General features: G+C 39.5%; 2 protein-coding genes across 2 annotated transcripts in view; one reads left to right on the top strand and one right to left on the bottom strand.

Annotated features, from left to right (window-relative positions):
- Positions 1 to 2,400, top strand: part of REV1 (REV1 DNA directed polymerase) — an 86,412-nt gene extending 84,012 nt beyond the window's left edge. The window contains exons 20-23 of the mRNA XM_007466892.1: positions 257 to 477; positions 589 to 745; positions 1,032 to 1,134; positions 1,522 to 2,400. Coding sequence (XP_007466954.1) covers positions 257 to 477; positions 589 to 745; positions 1,032 to 1,134; positions 1,522 to 1,633 — 593 coding nt within the window. The 3' untranslated portion in view covers positions 1,634 to 2,400. The remainder of the gene's footprint in view (positions 1 to 256; positions 478 to 588; positions 746 to 1,031; positions 1,135 to 1,521) is intronic.
- A 484-nt stretch (positions 2,401 to 2,884) lies between these two features.
- EIF5B (eukaryotic translation initiation factor 5B) overlaps positions 2,885 to 23,330 on the bottom strand; it is a 67,573-nt gene continuing 47,127 nt past the window's right edge. Inside the window, exons 12-25 of the mRNA XM_007466891.1 lie at positions 21,514 to 21,621; positions 21,226 to 21,336; positions 18,674 to 18,741; positions 17,969 to 18,110; positions 10,729 to 10,860; positions 10,144 to 10,326; positions 9,837 to 9,998; positions 9,194 to 9,325; positions 7,996 to 8,127; positions 7,812 to 7,888; positions 7,535 to 7,699; positions 5,953 to 6,091; positions 4,015 to 4,176; positions 2,885 to 3,641 (exon numbers count right to left, since the gene is read on the bottom strand). Of these exons, the coding sequence (XP_007466953.1) occupies positions 3,534 to 3,641; positions 4,015 to 4,176; positions 5,953 to 6,091; positions 7,535 to 7,699; positions 7,812 to 7,888; positions 7,996 to 8,127; positions 9,194 to 9,325; positions 9,837 to 9,998; positions 10,144 to 10,326; positions 10,729 to 10,860; positions 17,969 to 18,110; positions 18,674 to 18,741; positions 21,226 to 21,336; positions 21,514 to 21,621 (1,821 nt within the window). The 3' untranslated portion in view covers positions 2,885 to 3,533. The remainder of the gene's footprint in view (positions 3,642 to 4,014; positions 4,177 to 5,952; positions 6,092 to 7,534; positions 7,700 to 7,811; positions 7,889 to 7,995; positions 8,128 to 9,193; positions 9,326 to 9,836; positions 9,999 to 10,143; positions 10,327 to 10,728; positions 10,861 to 17,968; positions 18,111 to 18,673; positions 18,742 to 21,225; positions 21,337 to 21,513; positions 21,622 to 23,330) is intronic.

Raw genomic sequence — 23,330 nt, 5'->3', positions numbered from 1 at the left:
TGCTGAACTACTGGAAGGAATTCGCCTGTGAGTTTTCATTGACTGCTGCGAGCCCCGTACAGACTAGCAGGTCCCAAATGTTACCAGTAAGTGGCTGAGCAACCCTAGGAATTGCAGGGCCACCGTCACTTGCCTCCCTCAGGGAGGCCTGTGCTGTGTGCGTGCGTGCGTTCAGGGCTGCTCTTGGGAGGAGGAAGGGGCCTGTGCTGCTCTCCAGGCATGTTGTGTTGAGGATCTTATGTCCATCTTCTTTTAGTGCCAAAGAACCCGCTACTGCAGCTAAAACCAGCAGCGGTGAAAGAAAAGAAAAGAAACAAGAAAAAAAGCTCCATCAGTCCCCCCCAAAAGATTCAGAGCCCTTTGAAAAATATGCTGCTTAACAGTCCTGCAAAAACTCTGCCGGGGGCCTGTGGCAGTCCCCAGAAGTTAGTTGATGGGTTTCTAAAACATGAAGGTCCTGCCTCTGAGAAACCTCTGGTAAAATGTCTTTCATACTTTTTAAACTTTGATCTTCTGCTCCTTCATCAGATGTTTATGTACTCAGTGTTATGTAAATATAGCACTTTCTATCATTTGTTTTCTTAACAGGGAGAACTCTCTGCTTCCACTTCAGGTGTTGCTGGCCTTTCTGGTTTGCAGCCTGAGCCGACTGGGTGTGTTAGACCCCCAGCGCCCAACCTAGCTGGAGCTGTGGAATTCAGTGATGTGAAGACCTTGCTCAGAGAATGGATAACTACCATTTCAGGTTGGCCTGGCTGGCACTGAGATGTGATGTCCTGTGACTACAGAACATGAACTCAGCTCTATAGAGGAACTATTTTCCTAAATCAAATGAGCGTAAACCAGCCACCCCCCCCCCCCCAACCTTTTGACCTCTGCGGGCGGCTCGGAAAGGTTCCTTACCACAGCCCACTCGTGTGGCAGCTCTGAGTCACTATGGTAGCACGTAGTTTCCTTGGTCCCTGCAGATCTCTGCCTTTATCCTTCAAAAGCATAAGTTGGTCCTCATTTGAGATTTCTCCCCTCTCTAGATCCAATGGAAGAAGACATCCTGCAAGTTGTGAAATACTGTACTGATCTAATAGAGGAAAAAGATTTGGAAAAACTGGACCTAGTTATAAAATACATGAAAAGGTAACTATTCAGTGCTTTTACCCAAAGGGGAAAAAAACAGCATGTCTGTCACCACAGCTACTGGAGGGAGGTGAGGCACTGAGCGATTCGTGCCCTTTCTGGCCATCAGTTATGGTAACTGTGCTCTTCAGCATTACTGAAAAGGGAAGCCCTGTATTTTGAATGCCAGAGAAAGACGTGCCATAACATTGGCCGGGGAGTTAAAAAGGGTCAAAACGAGATTGCTCCTCCTCTCAAGGTTTATAGAGTTTAAACCATAGAAGTACGTTTTTGAGTATTTATATACAGACGTTAAAACCCTTAAACCCTAAATATCAATATATATGTTAAACAGATTCTTGAAGGAATTGGTCTTTCCCGATCGCTTGTCTCTCTCCTCACCTGCAGGTTGATGCAGCAGTCGGTGGAGTCGGTTTGGAATATGGCATTTGACTTTATTCTAGACAATGTTCAGGTGGTTTTACAGCAAACTTACGGAAGCACATTAAAAGTTACATGAACATTACCAGGGAGCCTGCTGCTCTCCGCTAGCTGTGCCATAAGTGCTTGTGAGGTATTTGCAAAGTGCATGATAGTAATGCTCTGAGTTTTATAATTTTAAATTTCTTTTTAAGCCAAGTGTTTTTGTACATTTCTTTTCAATAAGTGCCAAATTTGTCAGTATTGCATGTAAATAACTGTGTTAATTCTTTTACTGTAGCATAGATTCTGTTTACAAAATGTCTGTTTATAAAGTTTTATGGATTTTTACGGTGAAGTGTTTACAATTGTTTAATAAAGAACTGTATGTATATTTTGTACAGGCTCCTTTTTGTGAATCCTTTAGGAAGCAAATCCTGAACTATTACGGCTGGACCGTTACACGCTTCATGCTAAGCTTTGAAATGCCTGAGGGGGCCCAGACTGGTGTTTTCTACTTGTTCCAAGCAAGGGTAAAGAAAGCTTCCAAATACTCTGATCACTCACTCCTGACCCAAAGCATGAACACAGGAACATGTTAAGAAAACCTTCTTTACTTCTTCCAAGTGGAGGAATTTACATATTTTTGAGTTAGAACACACACACACACACAATTGAATATTAAGTTTTTCCTGGGAAAAATTATGTCCCCCAGATGGTTTAGAGGTTTTTGTCTTTGCCTCTACTGGCCCTTGAGAAACTTCAATCATAATGAAGAATGGTCCAGATTTTCAAATGTATATAAAAGTATTTTTCTATGCTCTATGTTATGCCATAACACCTTAAAAATATAGTTTATAAATTCTATGCCAGTGAATACTCAGGAACATTTTTCTTCCAACACCCCACACTGACTTCATTCAACACTGTGCTATAAATAGGTAGTCAGATATTAGGGATCTGCCAGAAGAATTACTCTGATGCTAACAGATCTCTTACCTCAGGGACCCACTTCCCACATTCTTCAGGAAAACCATAACTAGCTTCAATCAGATTACTAATACGAAGAAACCATTATGATGTCTCTGTAACAACTTAGTGTTTACACTAAGTCCAAACAGGTAATCAACACCCTATTGATTGTCTCATCAGAAAATGTATGCATGATGGAATTTGCTAGGACAAAATAGACCAAGATTGATGTATAAGAATTCCTAATGTTAACATGTGCTATAGTACACAAGGTATGATAGTTAATAAAAATAGTTTGAGAGACCGAGCTGCACGGGGATGGAGACTCACAGAAGAGCAGCTACGCTGACATGAAGCCTAGCAGAGCTCGCGGGTCAACGTCTGGGTTCTTTATTGGAGTTCAGAACTGTGCTGATTACAGTGGACTCTCTTGACCACACAAGCAGTAAATAGCAGCCAGTTTTGCTTTACACCATGGTTTCACACAAAGCAGATAAATATCAGAATGCCTAATTTTCTATTTTAAAAAATTCCTAAGGGCATATGGCAGAAGGACGCATGGGGGAAAGAGAAAAAAACCACCACTGTGGGAAGGATATGCATAAATAAGTATTTCTTACCTCAAAAAAGTCCCAAGTATCAGAAAATCTGCAGAAGCTTGGTTAATCAAATACTGCAGTACTGATTTAATCAGTATAAAATTGAAAGAGCTTTAGATCTGTAATAAAAATCCAAACTTGGGGAAGGGCAACCTTTAAAACACAGCAGCCAGTAGAGGAGGACTGGGAAAGGCGTGGACGAGTGAGCAGGCACGCCGGAGCTGTGGGGACGTGTAATCGACCACTGTCAAACCAGTGTAAGTTTCTTGGTTTCTCATGGAAAACATCTTATACGCCTATTTTTTTCCTTCTATGCTTAATTAGTTCATCAGTTTTCAGATAGGTCCATTCCATTTTTTGCCTTGTTTTTCTTGGTAGTATTACAACATCATTTTGCATTTACTCCAATTCCTGACCCGTGTGGAAAAATTAGATGATTTCAAATACTTTCTTCAGCTCCACAATAAGCTGCCAGTCACTCTTCTGCATTTCGTCTCTGAACCAGTCTTTGAGGGCATCAATGGACTGCCTGCTGATCTGTAAGGCCCAAGGCACAGAGTGAACAAAACAATGTTAACAAGTGCCAAAGAAGAGCATGTGGCCCCAGAGTTTGTTACCAGATCCTGCTCATCACAGATTGAAAGCTCAGGCAGAAACTGCCAAAGCAGAGCCTGCCTGCCTGCATTTTCTGGGAGCAGAATGCCAGCACCACATCTGTTTGCTGGGGCTCTGACCTAGAAGTCCTAGCGGGCACTCTGTCAGGAGGCCAGGCTACAGGCCCAAGCCCTAACGAAGAATCCAGTCCCATCAGATTCTCAATGTAAGCCCTCAGCTCCTGAGTAAAGGCCATCAGAAGAGCCGACGGCCCCCTTTCTTAAAAGGGGCCACTTTTGCTGAGTGAGATACTTACCTTACTGACGATAATATCTGTAGCTTCAAAATGTCTTCCGTACATTTTGGGAGATTCACCAGGGATGGGTTCTATTTTGACACAGACTTCCTGTCCTTTTTTTGCAACATCCACTTGTTTATGGTTTACTTCAATACTTGTTACTATTCCAATGTCAACAAACTGTAAAGTAATAACAGAAACTACGATGTGGGCAGAGGAATCGTGGCAGTCACAGGCGCCCGAACTGGACAACTGACGTAACTGGAGCGAATGAGCCAGCTGCAAAGCCTGGGCCCTGTGCCCCTCTATCACCTTGGTCTCTGGGTCTCTCCGCAGTGTGATTTTTCTCACTGGAGAACTGGGGGTGACACCACCCCACCCCGTCTGCCTTCACAAGATGGCTGTGAGGACAAAAGGAGGTCGCTTGTATGCTTTGGGACACGTGGAAAGTGCTCTGTCCATCCGACGTATTTCCACCCTGCCCTTCCACGTGACAGCTCCCAGAGTAAGAGAGACCAGCAGGCACAGAAGTTCTGAGTCAGAAATGAGCTTGGGGTGATGGGGATGCAGGCAGAGAGGCAGGGACCCGTTGTGTGGGCCCCGGCGGCCGTGCTGAGAACTCTGCTGCTCATTCTGAGGATGCGACTTGTGAGCGACCTGACCTCAGTCACAGTCTAGGGAAGGCAACAACAACAACATCCCACTCTGCTGCCTGTCTTTCTTGTGAAGAGATACAGGGCAGTGAGAGTAAAAACAGGTAATCTGGTTTGGCCGAAGCCACACAGGAGATCACTGCTGCCAGTAAGTGTCCTAGCTTAGCCACTGGCAGAGAAGCATGACTCCTAGAAGCAGTGAGTCACAGCACTCGGAGGACGTCAGGTGCTGTCTTCCACTAAAGGAACCAAGTCTGGGGCAGGGAAAGTCCTAGATGAGCCTGGAGCACCTTACTGCACCACAAAGGAAGAAAGGGCCCCAAGTGCTATGTGCAAGGACACAAGGCAGCTTGAACGGGCTCCCAGTGACCAAACGCTGGATAACTGGGGTATCAAAAAAAAAACTGGCGTGTTTCAGATACCTAATGAAAAGGCCGGGGGGGGGAGAAGGTTCTTTACAGAAGCGTGTGGGAAGGGGGATCACAATACTGCCACCATCCATGTCATAACTACTCAGGCGAGGACTGTCAATGGTGGTTAAAGCCGCTGGGAAGCTCACAGGGACTCTCAGTGCCCCAGGTGACTGAGTCAGTACAGCGGGCAAAGATCTGTCTCTGATGGCGATGCTGAGCTGACAGCACCTTCTCTGATCACCCAAGTCTGCACTGCAACAGTGACAACCTGTGCGACAATGCAGAGGCAAGCAGGAGCACCTGTGTGCACAGTATCCTTCCCAATCATTCTAACTTGCATCTAGTCACAAGGGAACAACCAGACAAATCCAAGCTGAGAAATCATCTGTGGAACTGCTGTTCTGGCCTCTTCTTTAAAAAGAATGGCAGACTGTTCATAATTGAGACTAAAACACTAATAACCAAATGCAGTGCACCTCGAAGGAACCCTGGGCCAGGTCAGCAAGCAACATTACTAAAGACACTTGGGACAATTGGTAAAAAGTGAATCTGAACTGTGAATTACAGGATTTTATTGAATTAATGTTATTTTTCTTAGCTATGATGCTAATCTAGAGGAAAGACATGAGTGTCCATTATACTATTTTTTAAGCTTTCCCCCAGACTCAGAACACCAAAAACTTTTGAAGGGCAATAATTCTGCAACTTTCATTACCTGAAACACTGACACCAGGTGCTTGAGAATCAACTCATTAAGGAACACTGATACTGAGTTTGTGTAAATTACAGGAGGTGACAAGCTCTGCTTGATTTCAGTTTTTTATCACTCTCGACTCCCAGAACTGCTTTAAGAGATGACACACTTTCTAAAAAGTACAACTAGAACTTACATTTTTGCTAGGCACGCACATGGGTGTCCCCTGCTTCACCTGGCCTGCTTCCACAGTCACGCCCATCACTATCGGATCTCGAGAATTGAAAATAAACTGAGGCAGAATTTTTATCTTGCAGGGAAATACTGCTATGTGTCTAAAAGGAAAAAAGAAAACCCAAGCATTTTTAAGCTTACAAAATCACTTCGAAGCATAACAAAGCAAATGCAGGTGAATATGAGGCTGCTTCTCCCCTCAGCTGAGGGCAGCAGGAAGGCCGCACATCAGCGCTCAGGGGATCCCTAGGGTGCTGCACCCTCTCTTCATCCTCTTCCCTCCCCTCAAAGCAGCTGCATCACAGGAGCACGTTGGACCCAGACCAAAGGCTGAGCCCCACCCCTGAAGATGGAGCTTGGGTGCCTCGGTGGAATCCACCATCAGGTGTGTCCTGGGGCCCGTGTGAGGCCTATTCTGAGAACCACACAGGCATCAAACCACATCCTCCTTTTCTCTACCGTGTTCCCAAATCAGTTGATCCAAAAGGTCACTATTTCTCTGCTTATCAAGCATATGCTTAGAATGCTTTAATGGTCTGTAGCACTTTCTTAATCAGACTTCAGTCTTTCCCCTTCAGGTTTCATGATCTAAAGTGAGCACACCTCAATCTAAATCCCAGTATTTACCAGACAGTCTACTTTTAAAATGTACCTCGGACTGAGCCGTCCCTCCCTCTGGTCACGCTGGTCTGAGCCTCCACCACGTCCTGCCTGGACTACGGGGGCCTCCTGACAGGCTCTAACCAGCAGCCCCCTAAACCCCACCTGTGGCCTACGGGGTCCTACAGGATATGGGTGCTGCCAACTTCTCTACCGCAGCTCTTGCCACCCTCCCCGAGGGTCACTGTGGCTGCCTCCACCTCTGAACGCGGTCCTGCTGGCCGGTGTTGTCCTTCCACCTGACACCTCCCGGGTGTCTGGGCGGCTCGCTTCACTCTCCCCAGCTGAGCTGCCTCCCCGCCACACTATTAACCACAGCTCTCCTCGCCTTATCTAGGCCCTGCCCTGCCCTGCTTCATCCTGCGCTTATCCCAACTTCTCATGTGTTCTTCGCTTGTCTTCCCCTGAGCTCCGAGAGGCAGGGACCTGGTCAGGTCCATTGACAAGGGCTCCCCAGCACCACGGGCTCTGTCAGGTTTGCTCGAGGAATGACACCTGCCAAGGAATGCCTCGCCTCCTTTCGTTTTCTAATTTTCCACACTCTAACGGTGTTACCTCCATTCCATGCAACCCCAGATGAGGAACTCCAGCAAGATAAAGTCCCCAGATGTAGCAACTACTCACCCATTAACGCAACCTAGGTCTGCCAAGTTGAAAATTAAAAACTAAGCAGAAATGTTACAGAGAGGATTGGTTCACACACTGCTAGAGTGTCTCAGGTGGGCCAAATCTGTGGCGTATAACACACCACCTGAGGATGCAGCCTCCGGGAGACGAGCGAGTGCCACGCTTCTGTTGTCTACACACCTGGCTGGTATTTGGTAATCCTCAAATAATCAACTTTATTACCAAAGATCCAAAGTAGGTAAAAATCACCAACTTACTTAAATTCTTCTTGTTTCTGTTTCTTGTAGTCTTGTCTATATTTCGTAAAGGCATCAAATAAATGATAAATAATTTCTGCACTAAAAATTCTAACTCCTAAACTGTCAGCCATTTCTTGCGCATCCCGTTCAATTCTCACATCAAAGGCCAAAATTACTGCATACCTAAAAGGTTAAAACACATCAAAGATCATTCAATGAAACACAGACCATGTCATAACAGTTCTACTAAAATAAAACAGATAAAAGCCTTTACAGCAGGAGAGAAATTACTTACTGAGGATCATGTTCCAACATCACCGAAGCCTTCATGACATCTTTTTTATGGACTGGACCAATGTTAATTCCTGCATACTGTAAAAAGGGAGTTTCCTAGTTTAACTGCCTATGTTGGGTAACAGGAACAGCGCCATAAACAATGCTGACCACTGACTCTCGTGGAGTCGGGTACCATTACTTACGGGCACTTCTGATGTTTTCAGAAATTCAAGTAGAGCTTCCAAAGATCCCAGTGTAGATGCCTGGACATAGACTCCTTTCTCTTCTAATTTGATAGCATTTAGTGTCTGCTTTAACTCATGGATCAGTTCATCCTTGAAAAAAAATTACATTTGACAAGGTTATAAATACACCTCTATCTCAGCAGCCTAGAATTAAACTTTCTGTTTTTGATTAGGTGTTCATCTGAAAATAAGACACCAAGGCTTAGGACGGGCAAGGCATGGCAGACCCTGTACAGGAAAGGAAGGAGAGATTTGGGGGCCATAACTGAGCTGTATCCCACTTCACCTCTGTCTATGTTAGGTTTACTAATGTCGAAATATGTTTAACCTCTGCACCACTTGGCAGAGGACATGGGTGAATGAAATGACATGATAAATAAGAATCTTCTAAATTTAAATACTACTACATGAATGTAATATGTTACAGTAGCCCAAAGGTATTTAATGATGAAATACCCTAATCTCAGCAGCCCTTTACTCCATCATCACTCCTTTGAAGGTGAAGAGATTTTGACCAGAAATAAGTAAAACAACCATGTCGATGCCATTAATGGGTGCACAAGTCCACCCATACTCAAGACTGGCCAGAGGGATGCCTGCCCTGTTCTCATAGGCCCTAAGGGGGCCGATTCCCTGGCGACAGTGACTGGGTGCTGCCTAAAGAATAATGGTCCCAGCATAGGAGAAGAGCCATGTGCTGGGAACAGTGGTATCTTCTCTTTGGCAAGAGAATAAATATGTCTCAATGTTTGCTTTTGTGAAACTCCGCTGGGCTCATGTGTGCCAGCTGTTCCTGAAAATAGGCAGACAGGCTTTAAAATGACTCCTAAAACCTCGTAAGAGATTTTTTTACTTCCATCTATATAGCTGAGTATCTTAAAAAAAAAAAAAAAAAAAAGGAATAAACTTCTAGCTTCTGGTTCATTTTTTATTTAAATAAAATGTTCTAACTTGAATATATATAAATTATCATTTATGCTAATTCGTGATTATACAAACTGAAGTAATTTAAAAGCATCAACTGTTTGTTAAGAGACCACCAGATAAGTCTTCACAAAGACAAAGATGCCCATTTTATTCATCATTCTTAGCGTGTGCTCTACTGACACAAGGTACAACTCAAAACAGCTTTGGAGGAAAAAATAAAATAACTTACTTTAAGAACTGGGATTTCATCTTCTTTATAAGCCACGAGGAGGGGTAAACCAGCCAATGTTTTTTCCAGGTCTTTCCCAAGAATCTTTACCCCCTGAGCGGCTTCTACTTCTTTATGCTTTTCATATTGGTTCTATAGAGATCAAAACATTTGTTATCACGTTTATTTGAAAAGTGGTTAGTGGTAGAAGACGATGTAAGACGATACTGTCATATGACCTTGGGACACGGAAAGATTTCTTTAAACTAGATACAAAAAGCAATAAGTGCAAATGGAAGACTGATAAATTCAACATTAAAGATAAATAATTCTGTTTCTCAAGCTACTACAGAATGAGTAAAAAGACAAGTCACAGAACAGAAGATGCATACAAACCAGTAACATACTAGTAACTAGCTACCAGTGTAGAACGAAAACAATGTACTTTTGATTTTTATGAGAAACTTAGTTGGTAAACAAGGACTTTCACACATCTCTACTCTGATGGATGGTCCCTCCTGTATGAAGACACCTAAAATAAAACCAGTGAAGGGTGTGTGTTGTGTATTAAGCCAGGTGGCTCTTGAAGTGAGGAAACCACCTCAGTAGAATTTTTAAACACTGTGCAAGTCCACACGTGCCAACGCTTACCACCCTGACTTACCTTTACTCTTAACTCCTTCATAGGAGGAGGTAATAGGAGGCCTCGAATCTGAGTGACAATGGGCCCTTCTACTCCGGGAACAATAATTGTATCTCCTTCCTTCAAACGCCCGTTGATCAATATTACATCTATAGTGGTGCCCATTCCTGGGAGAGCCTTAACCTAAGAGACATTTATTGCAAAGGGAGTGAAATATAGGCTACAATGCACCATGTTGAGATTAAATCTAAATTAGTAAACATCCCCACCCAAGAACCCTGTTTGGGGGTTGGTGGGGGAAGGAATAAATTAAAAAGCTGACCAGTACCTCCATCACCTGTGCTCTCAGCTCTTCACAGTGTGCAAGCCTCTTATTCAACATGGTCTGAGTTAACTCGACAAGAAGGTAGATCAGACTTCCCATGCCATCACCAGTATGTGCAGAGGTAGGTACCAAGGACACAAAAGTGCGGGGATCTTTATTCTCATAAAACAAAGCTGCGTTCAACCCCTAGAGACATAAAAAGCAGTCATTCCCACAGGCCGAGTGGTGGAAGGAGGTCTCCAGAACAGAAATGACTAACTAGAAGCTGGATGAATAATGGCTCTTCATTCTAAAAATTCCTCAAAAACACTTAGATCATGTATATCCTGGAGGTATTAACCATATTGCAGAAAAGTAGTTTCTTTCCAAGTCAATTTGGTTTTTAAAAGTTAAACATTCAGACTACAAAGAGAGGTCTTGAAATAAAGATTTTAAAAGGAAAAGGGAGAAGGGAAAAGAATGAGCATGCTAATTGCCATTAACAGGGGGACAGAACCAGTATTAATGAAACTAGTGACTTAATCATGTAAAAGAAGAAAAAGTATTATATGATATAGTCTCTTCGTAAAGAAGGGAAAGCTTTCTCACCTGCTGTGCAAATTCCACAATAATAGCCTTTGCTCGCTCCTCAAATTCATCTTTTGTATTCTTTTTCTGCTTCTTTAAAGTAGCAGCAACATCAGAGTCGGGGCTCTTTTTCCAATCATACAACCTATCAATCTGGAAAAGTATTTTTCATAAGAAACATCTCTAAAGCATTCACAACACTCAGGAAGTTAATTAAGGTTAATTTAAAAGAAACATCTCGAAAGCATTCACAACACTCAGGAAGTTAATTAAGGTTAATTTAAAAGCTCCAGAAAATTCCAAGTGTATATCACACATATCTGGAAGAGTGTGTATTACTTTCATTGTACCAAAAGCCCCTCACAGTCTGCTCAACTGCATCCCCTCTTAAATTTGAAGTGCCACACTGCCTACCAGCCTCCAACCAGTTCATGAGAGGCTGCCATTTCTTGCAAAAGCTGAAAAACTAGAATTATCCTAGGAACATTAACGTATGTTGGAATTCCAAAATGGAATTTATGTTAATAGTATGCAGGAAAAAGGATTAATTACAGCCAAGTACCATCACCAGGAAAATGACATGAAAAATATAGAAAATAATCTATTTTCCTTCACTTTTCAAAAGATGATAAATGGGTATAAAGAAGATTATTTAAGAGTAAAAACAAACAAAAAGGCATAATATATTGGCTCAGTCTAGGGTGATAATATAAAAAAGTAGACCCATCTGAATGCTATCAAAAAGGAAAATCAGTAAGTAGAAATAGACCCAGAAATGACAATGATGATATATAATTAGCATACAAGGGCCTTAAAATAGTCATTATAAATACACTCAATGACTTTAAAGGAAAAACATGTAACTTGTAGAGCTAAAATATATATATAAAATATGAAATGAAAAAAAAAAATCACTGGATGAGCTGAAGCAAATTACATATTGCCAAATATCAGCAACCTTGAAGCTAAAGCAAATCAAAACTATCGCAACCAAAGCAGGCAGAGGAAAACGAGAGAAGAAAACGTCAGTCACTATGAGACAATATTAAGAGAAGTAAAGTCCTAGAATTCTGTCAAACACTTAAACAAGGAAAGAGTAAGAAAAGAGAGCAGAAAAATAACTGCACAAGTAATGACCAAGAACTTTCTAAGAAAGTCAAACTCAAGTGGGATAAAGAAAACTATTATATAATCTCACTGACAAAACTCTTAAAGAAAAAGTCTTTTTAAAAGCAATCAAAAAATCCCACATTACATACTGGGGAACAAAGAATGAGTAGAGATAAAAGCCAGAAAATGAAGATGATGAAGGAAAAAAATATTTTTTAAACCTAGAATTCTATATCAAGTAAAACTATTCAGAAAATATTTCTACTTAAATGATAAATAAAAACACAGTATGTCTAAGCAGTGCTTTTAAGCATACCTTTAAATGCTTATATTAGAAAAGAAAAAAATATCTGAAATCAATCATCTAAGCTTCCATCTTAAGAAACTGGAAAAAGAACAATGAAGACAAATGTAAGTAGAAAGAAATGATAGAAATTAACCCTGAAATCAATGAAACACAAAACAAACAATAGAGAATATCAATAAAACCAAAAGCTGGTTCTTTGAAAGACACAAATTTCTATACTGACAAAAGAAAAAAACCTAAATAACCTAAACTTAAATTCCATGCTGATGGTGCTTTACTAGTGAATCCTATCAAACACTTAAAGAATAATATCATTTCTACACAAACCCTTTCAGAAAACAGAGGAGGAAATACTTCTCAACTCATCTTAGGAGACCATTACTCTGATAGCAAAACCAGACAGAAGATATTAAAAGAAATCTACATACCAAAATCACTCATGAAAATCTCCCCCCCCCAAAATTAGCAAATCAAATCCAGCAATATATGAAAAATATATCATGACCAAGTGGGATTTGTTCCAGTAACGCAAGGTTGATTTAACATTTAAAAAATCAATAGTAAAGAACAAATGGTGCTGGAACAACTGGACGTCCACAGGCAAACACTGAATACAGACACAGACCTTACACCCTTCACAAAAAAACTGACTAAGAATCGATCACCTAAGTGTAAAACACCAAAACTCTAAAACTCTTAGAAGATCACAGGAGAAAACCCAGATGACCTTGGCCACAGTGATGACTATGTAGATACAACACCAAAGGCATGATCCATGAAAGAACTGATGAGCTGGACTTAATTAAAATTAAAAACTTTTGTTCTGTGAAAGAGAGTCAAGAGAGTGACATTACAAAGCACAGACTAGAAGAAAATATTGGCAAAAAACCACATCTGGATAAAGGAATGGTATGTAAAATATACAAATAACTCTCAAAATTCAACAGTAAGTAAACTAAGAATCCAATTTGAAAGTGGGCCAAAATGCTTAACAAAAAACACCTCACCAAAAAAGATATAAAGATGGCAAATACATACATGAAAAGATGTTTCGCATCTTTTGTCACCAGGAAGATACGAATTAAAACAAGATACCACTACACACCTATCAGAATGGCCAAAATCCAAAGCACTTAAAACAGCAAATGCTGGTGAGGATGTGGAGTGACGGGAACCCTCATTCACGGCTGGTGGAAATACAACATGGTGCAGCCACTTTGGAAGACAGTTTGGCAGTTTCTTACAAAACTAAACACTCTTACCATACGGCCCAGTCATCATGCTCCTTGTTATTTACCCAGGAGTTGAAAACTTATGTGCACACAAAAACCTGCACACAAAAGTCTACAGCAGCTTTATTCATAATTGTCAAGACTTGGAAACAACTAAGATGTCCTTCAGTGGGTGAATGGATAAATAAACAGGTTCATCTAGACAATGGGATTATCATTCAGTGCTAAAAGAAATGAACTATCAAGCCACAAAAAGACACGGAAGAAACTTTAATCCATATTACTAAGTGAAAGAAGATAATCTGAAAAGGCTACATACATACTGTAGGATTCCAACTATATGACTACTCTGGAAAGGGCAAAACTATGGAGACAGTAGAAAAATCAGTGGTTGCCAGTGGGTGGGAGGTGGGGGGATGAACAGACACAGCACAGAGGATTTTTAGGGCAGTGAAAAGGCTGTATAATTCTATAATGGTGGATACATATTATGATACATTTGTCCAAACCCACAGGATGCACCACACCAACAGTATATTCTAAGGTAAACTACGGGCTTTGAGTGTGTCAGTATAGGTTCATCAATTGCAGCAAATGTACCACTTGGGTGGGGTATATTAATAATGGGAAAAGCTATGAGTGTGGGGGGGCAGGGGGGTATATCAGAAATCTCTGTACTTTCCCCTTAATTTCTCTGTGAATTTAAAACTGCTCTAAAAAATGAAGACATGTTTTTTAAATAGCAACAAACTTCTCACACCCTCAACAACATGGATGAAATCACAGAAGCATAATGTTAAATGTAAAAAGCCAGACACAAAAGAACATATTCTGTCAAATTTGATTTACATGAAGTTCAAGAAACAGGCAAAACTAACCCATGGGCACAAAATTTGGAACACTGGTTGCTATGAGGGGCTGGGGATTGACTGGAATGGGGCATATTGGTACTTCTCGGGTGATGCAAAGTCTGATATCTTAATTTGGGCTGTGTAACAAGGATGTATGTACATTTATCAAAACTCAATTTCACACTTAAGTTCTGTGCATTTCACTGTATATAAATTTTACCTCAATTTAAAAAATAAGGATATAGCAAATTTACAGAAAGCATAAAAATATTTGTCACAGCTTTTCCACCTGGTAATAATAATTAACCTGTTTTGAACCCTTACTTTGATCAGATACTAGTCTTAACACTTGACATGTATTATGGCCTCTAATTCTTACAAAAATCCAGTAATGTTGTGTTTTGCAGGCAAAAAGAGGCTTATTAAGGATCCTCTTTATACAGTTTGAAGTGCCAAAGTCAGGATATGAACCCAAGATTCAAACCCTGGAAGCCAAGCTCTTAACCACCATGGGTCCCACTCTGCTAACTCAAGAGCTCCTAGGATGTAGTTTCTCTGGAGACAATAATGAAACTAAAAAGAGCAAGTGACTAAGGTAGTGCCTGCAGAGGAAGAGCAGACTGAGATCCTGTTAGACTGTCATCTTCACTAGAAACGTTCTAGGAATGAAGAGCAAATGGAGATTTCCAAGCTACAACGAAGACCGCAATCTTAGGGTCACCGTGCGTGCTTAATCCAGATTTGCCCACCACTGGCAAATCCACGCTCAAGTCAGAAGTCAAAAGCATAGGCTTGTAGAAAACTCCTAAGGGAGGATGTGTCTGCGTTTGAACAAAGTAACTGTAACTTTAGAAAATAAATGAAGATTCGAAAATGACCTTCATAAATTAGGGAAACTGCATTAAACACAAACAGTTAAACTCCTAGAAGAAAACAAAATTAACAAAATGAAGTGGAAGGAAATGGTCTACTAGGTGTGTACATTGTATAATAAAAGACTCGGAAACTTATAAGCTCAAACTGAATTAGCACAACCCATGAAATCTTCTCTCTCCAAAGTTAATACAATAGTTGGAAGTAATACATGCCAAGTGCCCATTACCTACTAGGCACTCAGTAAATTCTTGTTATTGCTATTTAACAGGATTCATGACTTAGAAAGGAGAGAAAACAACCCTATCTCTGCAACTGGTACAGATCAGAGCTTAATGAGAATTGTCATCTCTCCTTTAAAAAAAAAGTGACAAACTTAGAAAGGGTTCAGTTTACAAAGGTCTTCTAGTGAAGCTGTGGCTGGGAAGAAGCCTCAGTGGTCAGTCTCCTCTAGATTTGTCCAAACCCACAGAGTATACAACACCAAGAGTGAACCCCAATGAAAACGATGAACTCTGGGTGATAATGATGTGTCCAAAGGAGGTTCATCAGTTGTAACAAATGCACCTCTTCGGTGGAGGACGCTGGGAACGGAGGGGGTTGTGCGTGTGTGAAGACAGGGGTATACCGGAAATCTCTGTACCTTCCCCTCAGTTTTGCTGTGAACCTTAAAGTGCTCTAAAAAACAATAAAGTCCTGATAACAAAAAAGTAAAGCCCCTCACCCCCACAGCAACAGCAATTCATGCTGTTACTGAATAAAGGAGAAAAGCCACATAAGCATATCAAGAGATGCAGAATGAGCATCTGACAAAAATCAACAACCATTCCAGACTTAAAAGAAAAAACAATACTAAGCAACCTAGGAATAAAAGGGAAATTCCTCAGCTTAATAAAGTGCATTTACACCTGACATCATACTTAATGGTAAGTATGAAGAAGAAACAAGGATGTCTGTCACCACTTTTATTCGACATTGTTCTAGAAGGTCTAGTTAGTGCAATAAGGAAGAAAAACATTTATAAATTGATAAAGGATACAGATAAGGGAAAAAGTGTAAGAGTTTTTATTTGCAGATAACATAATCACGTATATAGAAACTCCCACCCGAGCTACAAAAGCTACTAGGCCTAATCAGTGAATTTAAAAGGTCACAAGATAATAAAACTGTAGCATATTGTCAAGACAAAGTAAAGTAAAGTAAATGTAGAGACAGACATCATGGTCACTGATTGGAAGGCTCAATTTTGTTAAAATGTCCATTCTCCCAGAATTTATCTACAAATACAACCCCAGTAAAAATCCCGGAAGGCTTCCCGGAAGGCAGAAACTAACAAGCTGATTCTAAACTTTATATGGAAATTCAAGGACCCTGAAATAACCAAAACAACTTTGAGAAATAAAAAGTTGAACAACTTAACCACCACCTGCTTTCACGACGTTACTATGAAACTGCAATAATCAAGACAGGGTAGCAGTGGCACAAGGATAGACATATAGGTCAATGGAAGAGAAGAGAAATACTAAGAACAAACATGTTCTTAGTATTAATTAATTTTCAACTAATTTTAATTTTCAACTAAGACTGCAAAGTAATTCAATGGGGAAAAGAATAATCTTTTCACAAGGGGTTTTTGAAGCAGATATACATTTGGAAAAAAGCTAACCTTGACCCTACCTGACACCATGCACAAAACTAACTTAAAAACATCATAGATCTAAATGCTAAATATCTAGAAACACTGGAGAAATTTTTCATGAACTTGGGGTGGGAAAAGATTACTTATGTAGAACACAAGCAACAAATTATAAAAAAAAAATAATTTCTCATAAATTGATATTGCTAAAATTAGAAATTTCTGCTGCTCTTCCAAAAACCTCATTAAGAAAATGAAAAACTAAGTCCTTGACTATAAGAATGTATCTGCAATACACGTAACTGACAAAGGACTTCTATTGACAATATAAAGAACTCTTAAAACTGAATTAAGACAACAATCGAATAAAAATGAGCAAAGGATTTTGAATAGATACTTCAGAGAGACAGAGAGAGATGGAACAAGTACATGAAAACATGTTTGATGCCATTAGTCATCATGGGAATGCAAATGAAACCAGTATACTTTGGCACTACACACTCGAGAATGGCTACAGGTAGGGTTAAGTGTTGGCAATAATGTGCAGAAACTGGAACTCTTCCAAATTGTGGGTTAAAAAATGTAAAATGGTACAATCTCTTTGGGAAAATGTGTCATTTTCTCATAAAGTTGAACATATACCTACCATATGACCCAGCAATTCTATTCCTAAATATTTACTAAAAGTAAAGGAAAATAAACGTCTACACAAAGATTTGTGTAAAAATGTTTATAGCTGCTTCACTAATAACCTAAAATTGTAATCAATTCAAGAATCCTTCAACAGGTAAATGGATCAAGTGTTAAGATGTATTAGCCAGATGATGAAATATTACTGAATAATAAAAAGGAACAACCTATGACCTATGCAACAACACGGATAAATCTATATTAACATGAGTAGTGAAAAATGCCAGACTCAAAAGATTATACACTGTATAATTCCATTAATATGAAATTATAAAACAGGCAAAACTAGTCTATGGCGGCAGAAAGAAGGCTGGTGTGTTTGGGGGTGCAGAAGGGGCACACTGACTGTAAAAGAACATGAGGGAACATTCTGGGAATATGGAGGTAAGTCTATATTCTGAATGATGGTGGTTAAATGTGTGTATGATTTTGTCAACATACATTGAACTGTACACCTAACGTTAAGTGCATTTTCTTACATGAAAGTTATACTACATTTTTTTAACCACAAAAAAATAAGAAGCATATTTTCACAACTTAATTTTTCAGAAGGAGAGCTTACCTTATTGAGTGCAACAATGAAGGGACATTTTTTAGATTTCAAAAGGTTGATAGATTCAATTGTCTGGGGCTCCAAACCGTGCATAATATCAACAACTAAAATGGCAATATCACAAAGAGAACTTCCTCTGTTTCTCAGATTACTGTTGGAAAAGAAAAAGATGCATAAATAGAAATCTTGCAATTAATACTTTTATTTTAAAAACTTAAAATTTTAATTTCTTTGTAAAACCTAAACAAAAAAGAACAAAATGAAGTACATGCATTAAATTCAAGTGCCATCAGCCCTTAACTTGCCAAATGCTTATCTGACAGTGAACTGACATCAGCTGCAATGACTTAGTTCCAGAAGTTACTCCATTATTTCTGCCAATTTTACTGACCAAGTTTTTTGTGCTAAGGAACATGGCCAAGAGGTAACAGGACAAAATTCCACCTGTAATGGGTTTCATAGGAGATAGACCAGGTATGTATTAGGATTTGCTCTTTCAAAGTGGAAAAGACTTCTCTCTACAAAAACCAAGTATCCAAATAAAGTACTACTAAATCAGTGAGGCACAGATGAGGATTGGCAGTTACAGGGACCACAGATCTCAAAACAGTACCCCAAGACTAGTGACTAGTTAGAACTCCTCACTCACTGAACTTTGAGACTTAATGGTTTCAGGCAGTTTGCCTGATGACAAAAGACACAAATCATTCTTACCTGAAAGACTCATGCCCTGGAGTGTCAATAATCAGCATTCCTGGAATCCGTACATTCTCTCTATCAAACTAGAAAAGGTGGGGGAAAGTGGAGAGCTTAACAAAGCCAAAACAATGAAAGCTTCTTTACAAAACAATTATTCTGCCATGAAAACTTCAACATCACTTCCTTTTCCAAATGAACTGTTTTAAAACTTTTAAAACTGTTTCAACCAGCAAAGCACAACAGTTAATATTTTCATTTATATCAAAAGGAATTTTTCAGAAAAAAAACTGAAATGAGAAAATATTCCCCTTGTTAAAGTTATACAACTATGATGTAGTCTAAATCTGAACAGATTATTAGTAAGTGACATAGTAAGTGACAAATGACAGAGTAGTCATCCGAGAGTGATTATTTATAAAAAGCTGACACAGAAGAAGAGGTTCTCCGTATTTGGAAAATGTATCTGGTCCAATTTTAAAGCAATTCTAAACTCTAAAAAATATCTCAAAGCATGTTCTAAAGAAAATATACCACATTAACTTAAAATATTAAAGAATAAGTTCATACCCTGCTTTATTCAAATACTATCCTCAACACTTGATTTTCTGGACAAAAGCACACAAATGAATGGAAACATTACAACAAGCCAGATATGGACGTCCTCCTCTAATCTAAAGAGTAGCACTGACCAACAAATCTCTCTCACACGTACACACACAAAACTTTTCTCTGCTTATCTATACTTCTGTCAATCTTCAAATGATTTTCCAAAATCTTATCCAGTGATCTAGGTCAAAATGAGTCAAATGCAAAACATTTCAATTTTGCATTCTGGTGGTCTTAGATCAAAATTCACCATAATTATTTCCACTTCGCTGTCTGGAATACAAACAATATAATTACAATTGCCATATAAAGGTTATCCTGAGAACTTTCATACAGGCCTAATAAAAATCATGCTTTTTAACTATGTGCTAAAATAACACCAGATTTAGAGTCTGGAAACTGGTGGAATAAGCTGTTATAAACTCCCCAGTGACTAGCACAGAGAAGTAACAGATAGAAACAACCAAAATAAAATTTAAATTACAAATTCAGAAAACTGTAATTCAAGAAAACTGTCCTAAAATAAAGATTTTAAACTACATACTGAAATGGAACACCATGTAACTGGAAAACTGACCCAGAACAACGAAAAGCAAGATGCAAAAAGACTACATAACTTATAAGAGGATGAAAACCAGCTTGTAATCAAACTTGCAATGCTTTATGTCAGAAGAAATTGGAGTAACAGTCAAGATACTTAAGGAAAGAAAATGTGAACCAAGGATTTTACTGAACCAAGGATTTTACACGTAGCCAACTAACTTTCCAGCATGAAGGCCACAAAGTAACTCTTAAATATTCAAAAAACTCAAGTAATATTATTCCAATTACTCCTTCTTCAGCAATCTACCAGAAAACAAGCTGCATAAAACAATTTCAAACACACAAAACAAAAGCTGAGTGATAAGCTCACAGACACTTTCTACACACAGAACTGTGACTAAATAAGGAATGAAGAGAGATACCAGCATGTAATAATGTGCTATGTGTTATATCAGACAGCACAATGTAACCCAACACAAATAAGACTATTAGAACCTGTATCAAAAAGACTCAGAAGCCAATCACTGGGCAAAGATGGAACTATCTCAGCACAATAATAACTGAAATGGATTAAAACACGGTAAATAGGGACTTCCCTGGTTGGGCAGTGGTTAAGAATCCGCCTGCCAATGCAGGGAGCACAGGTTCAAGCCCTGGTCCAGGAAGATCCCACAAGCCGTGGAGCAACTAAGCCCATGCACCACAACTACTGAGCCTGTGCTCTAGAGCCCGCTCACCACAACTACTCAGCCCGTGCTCCGCAACAAGAGAAGCCACCGCAATGAGAAGCCCATGCACCACAACTACTGAGCCTGTGCTCTAGAGCCCGCTCACCACAACTACTCAGCCCGTGCTCCGCAACAAGAGAAGCCACCGCAATGAGAAGCCCATGCACCACAACGAAGAGTAGCCCCCGCTCGCCACAACTAGAGAAAGCCCATGAGTAGCAATGAAGACCCAACAGCCAAAAATAAAAAAAAATAAAAAGGTAAGAAAAAATACAGTAAATATGTTGAAATCCATGAGTTTATAATAATATAATAGCAAATCAAACCAATCACTCTTTATTTTACGAGCTGGTAAATAAAGGTGAAGGATCAGGCATTTATTCTGCCTTTCCTCCACATCCTATCACTCAATGACCAAATAGTAGATGAGGACTCTATAGAAGTAATCAGATAATGGGATTGGAATATCAACATTTAGAGATTACCTCACTTCATAATAGTGACTGCCTCTTGGAGCAGGAGGGAAGGAGGACTCCTACAACATTTAATGTTTTATGTCTTTAAAGATGGCGTGTGTTAATTATGAACAGTGAGCATATGGTTCTGTTGTACTATTCTGTTCTTTTTTCTGTGTTTGAAATAATTTATACCTTAATTTTTGTCAGAGATTAAAACACATGAAATACTTACATTTTTAATCATCTTCGTTTGTTCATTAATAGCTTCAAGAGGAACATTGGTGGCACCAATTTGCTGTGTAATACCACCTGCCTCACCATCTTGTACATGCGTGTGACGGAGCTGGGATAAGATGGCAGATTCAGATTCAAATTTCAAAATGCAAAAAGAAGCAAAAGCAATAAGAAAACAGCAACTTGTAAACAGAACTGCCCATGTGTGCTATGGTTTCTATTAGCTTTTTACAAGGTATCATTCACTTATTCAAAAAGTTATATATCAGTGCACACATTTTCTTACTTTATCTAGAATTTTTGTCTTCCCTGTGTCCACATGTCCAAGTACACAAATAACAGGAGCTCTTAGCTTCTCTGTATTTACGTTTTTACTATGTTCAAGTCTCCGTTTCTAGGAATAAAAAAAAAAAACACAAAATTAAATACTATTTCAAACCCTCAGTACCATCTTCCTTTAAATTATTTTGCCTTTGCAAGGGAATGCCACAACCTGCATACAGGTTTTGCTGCTTGTTTTGCTGCTTTAACTACATGTAACTGCATTTTACAATGTGAACTTTACAACCTTTGGACAAGGAGACACCTGTTTATAATAGATTTCTGAGCAGCACTGCTAATTATGAATAAGAATGGTGTAAAGCGTTGGCTCAAACTTTCTGAACACTTTTGTACATGGTTAATTTAATGGAATATAATGAATAGAAAAAGGAACTGATTATTTTGTCACACTTACTATATAGTACAACCTCTAACTTACGTGGAGGTTTACATAAAAAGAGGTATATACTAGCATTCCAACACTTTCATTAGAACTTAAGAATTGTTAAAAATTTTAAAGCAATATATTTCAAAACTGTATCCAGTGTACAAATGCTATGTCTTTTCACTTAGGACATGGTTACTGCAAGCTTCAGCCTGACACATCCAAATGACACTTCCTACCTTCCTAAGTAACCACTAAGCATGAGAAAGCCTGTCCTTGAACTACAATGCATTTACTGTATCATCTATTTCTAAATACTTCAGCTTTCTGAGAACCAAACAAAACAAAAGCTAGCAGCTCCTCTTTAAAATGGCAGCCTTTGAAGTACAGTAAAGCTGGCATTCAAATGAAATAACACTTTTCACAAAAAGTCTGAAGCAATGTCATTTACAAAACTATCACTATTTTCCATCTAAAAAACCAGTTTTCTAAGAACTCTTTCATTTCTACCACAACACTGATTCTTTCTATAGAAACTGTAATGAAAAGACATTTTGGAATGTCAAAAGTGAGACGCAAGTATTTACTAGCGAAGAGTAGTACACGACAGCTTCACAACATGTACGACTCAAAAGCAAATGGGACCTTAGTTAGAACTTGATATGGTTGAAAACTGCCTTTCTCTCCCATACTTGATGAAATGCTGAAATTTTCTGGAGGGCAATGTAGTATATATAGACCATGACTCAGAAATTCTACCTCTAAGTATTTGCTCTGAAGCAATGACAAGTATACAGAGATGCAGGTGTACAACAGTTTGCTCACTGGAGTATTTATAATAGCAAGAATCAGTACCCACTTAAGCTTTAGTGGAGGATTTTTTAACGAGAGTTTCCAAAACCCCAGGGCTGATACCTATCTGGTTGCATAGAATCATATAGGTATCCTATCCACAATGGAGAGTCTTACTTAGGAAGTCTGTGGTGAATGTCAGAAAATTATAGTATATAGCAAGGTTTCAGAACCATGAAGTGTGTTATGGACTGAACTGTATCTTTTCCAAATTTATACACTGAAGTCCAAACCCCCAATGTGACTTATTTGCAGATAAGGCCTTTAGGAGGTAATGGAAAGGTTAAATGAGGTCCTAAGGGTGGGGCCCTAATCCAATAGAGCTGGTGTCCTTATAAAAGAAAATCAAAAATCTTTCTCAGGGCTTCCCTGGTGGCGCAGTGGTTGAGAGTCCACCTGCCAATTCAGGGGACACGGGTTCGTGCCCCGGTCCGGGAAGATCCCACATGCCGCGGAGCGACTGGGCCCGTGAACCATGGCCACTGAGCCTGCGCATCCGGAGCCTGTGCTCCGCAACGGGAGAGGCCACAACAGTGAGAGGCCGC

This window comes from Lipotes vexillifer, unplaced genomic scaffold (assembly GCF_000442215.2).
Source record: "Lipotes vexillifer unplaced genomic scaffold, Lipotes_vexillifer_v1.1 scaffold28, whole genome shotgun sequence".
Taxonomy (NCBI): domain Eukaryota; kingdom Metazoa; phylum Chordata; class Mammalia; order Artiodactyla; family Lipotidae; genus Lipotes; species Lipotes vexillifer.
Note: the sequence above shows the minus strand (reverse complement) of the source record. Positions and strands in the feature narration are given on the sequence as shown.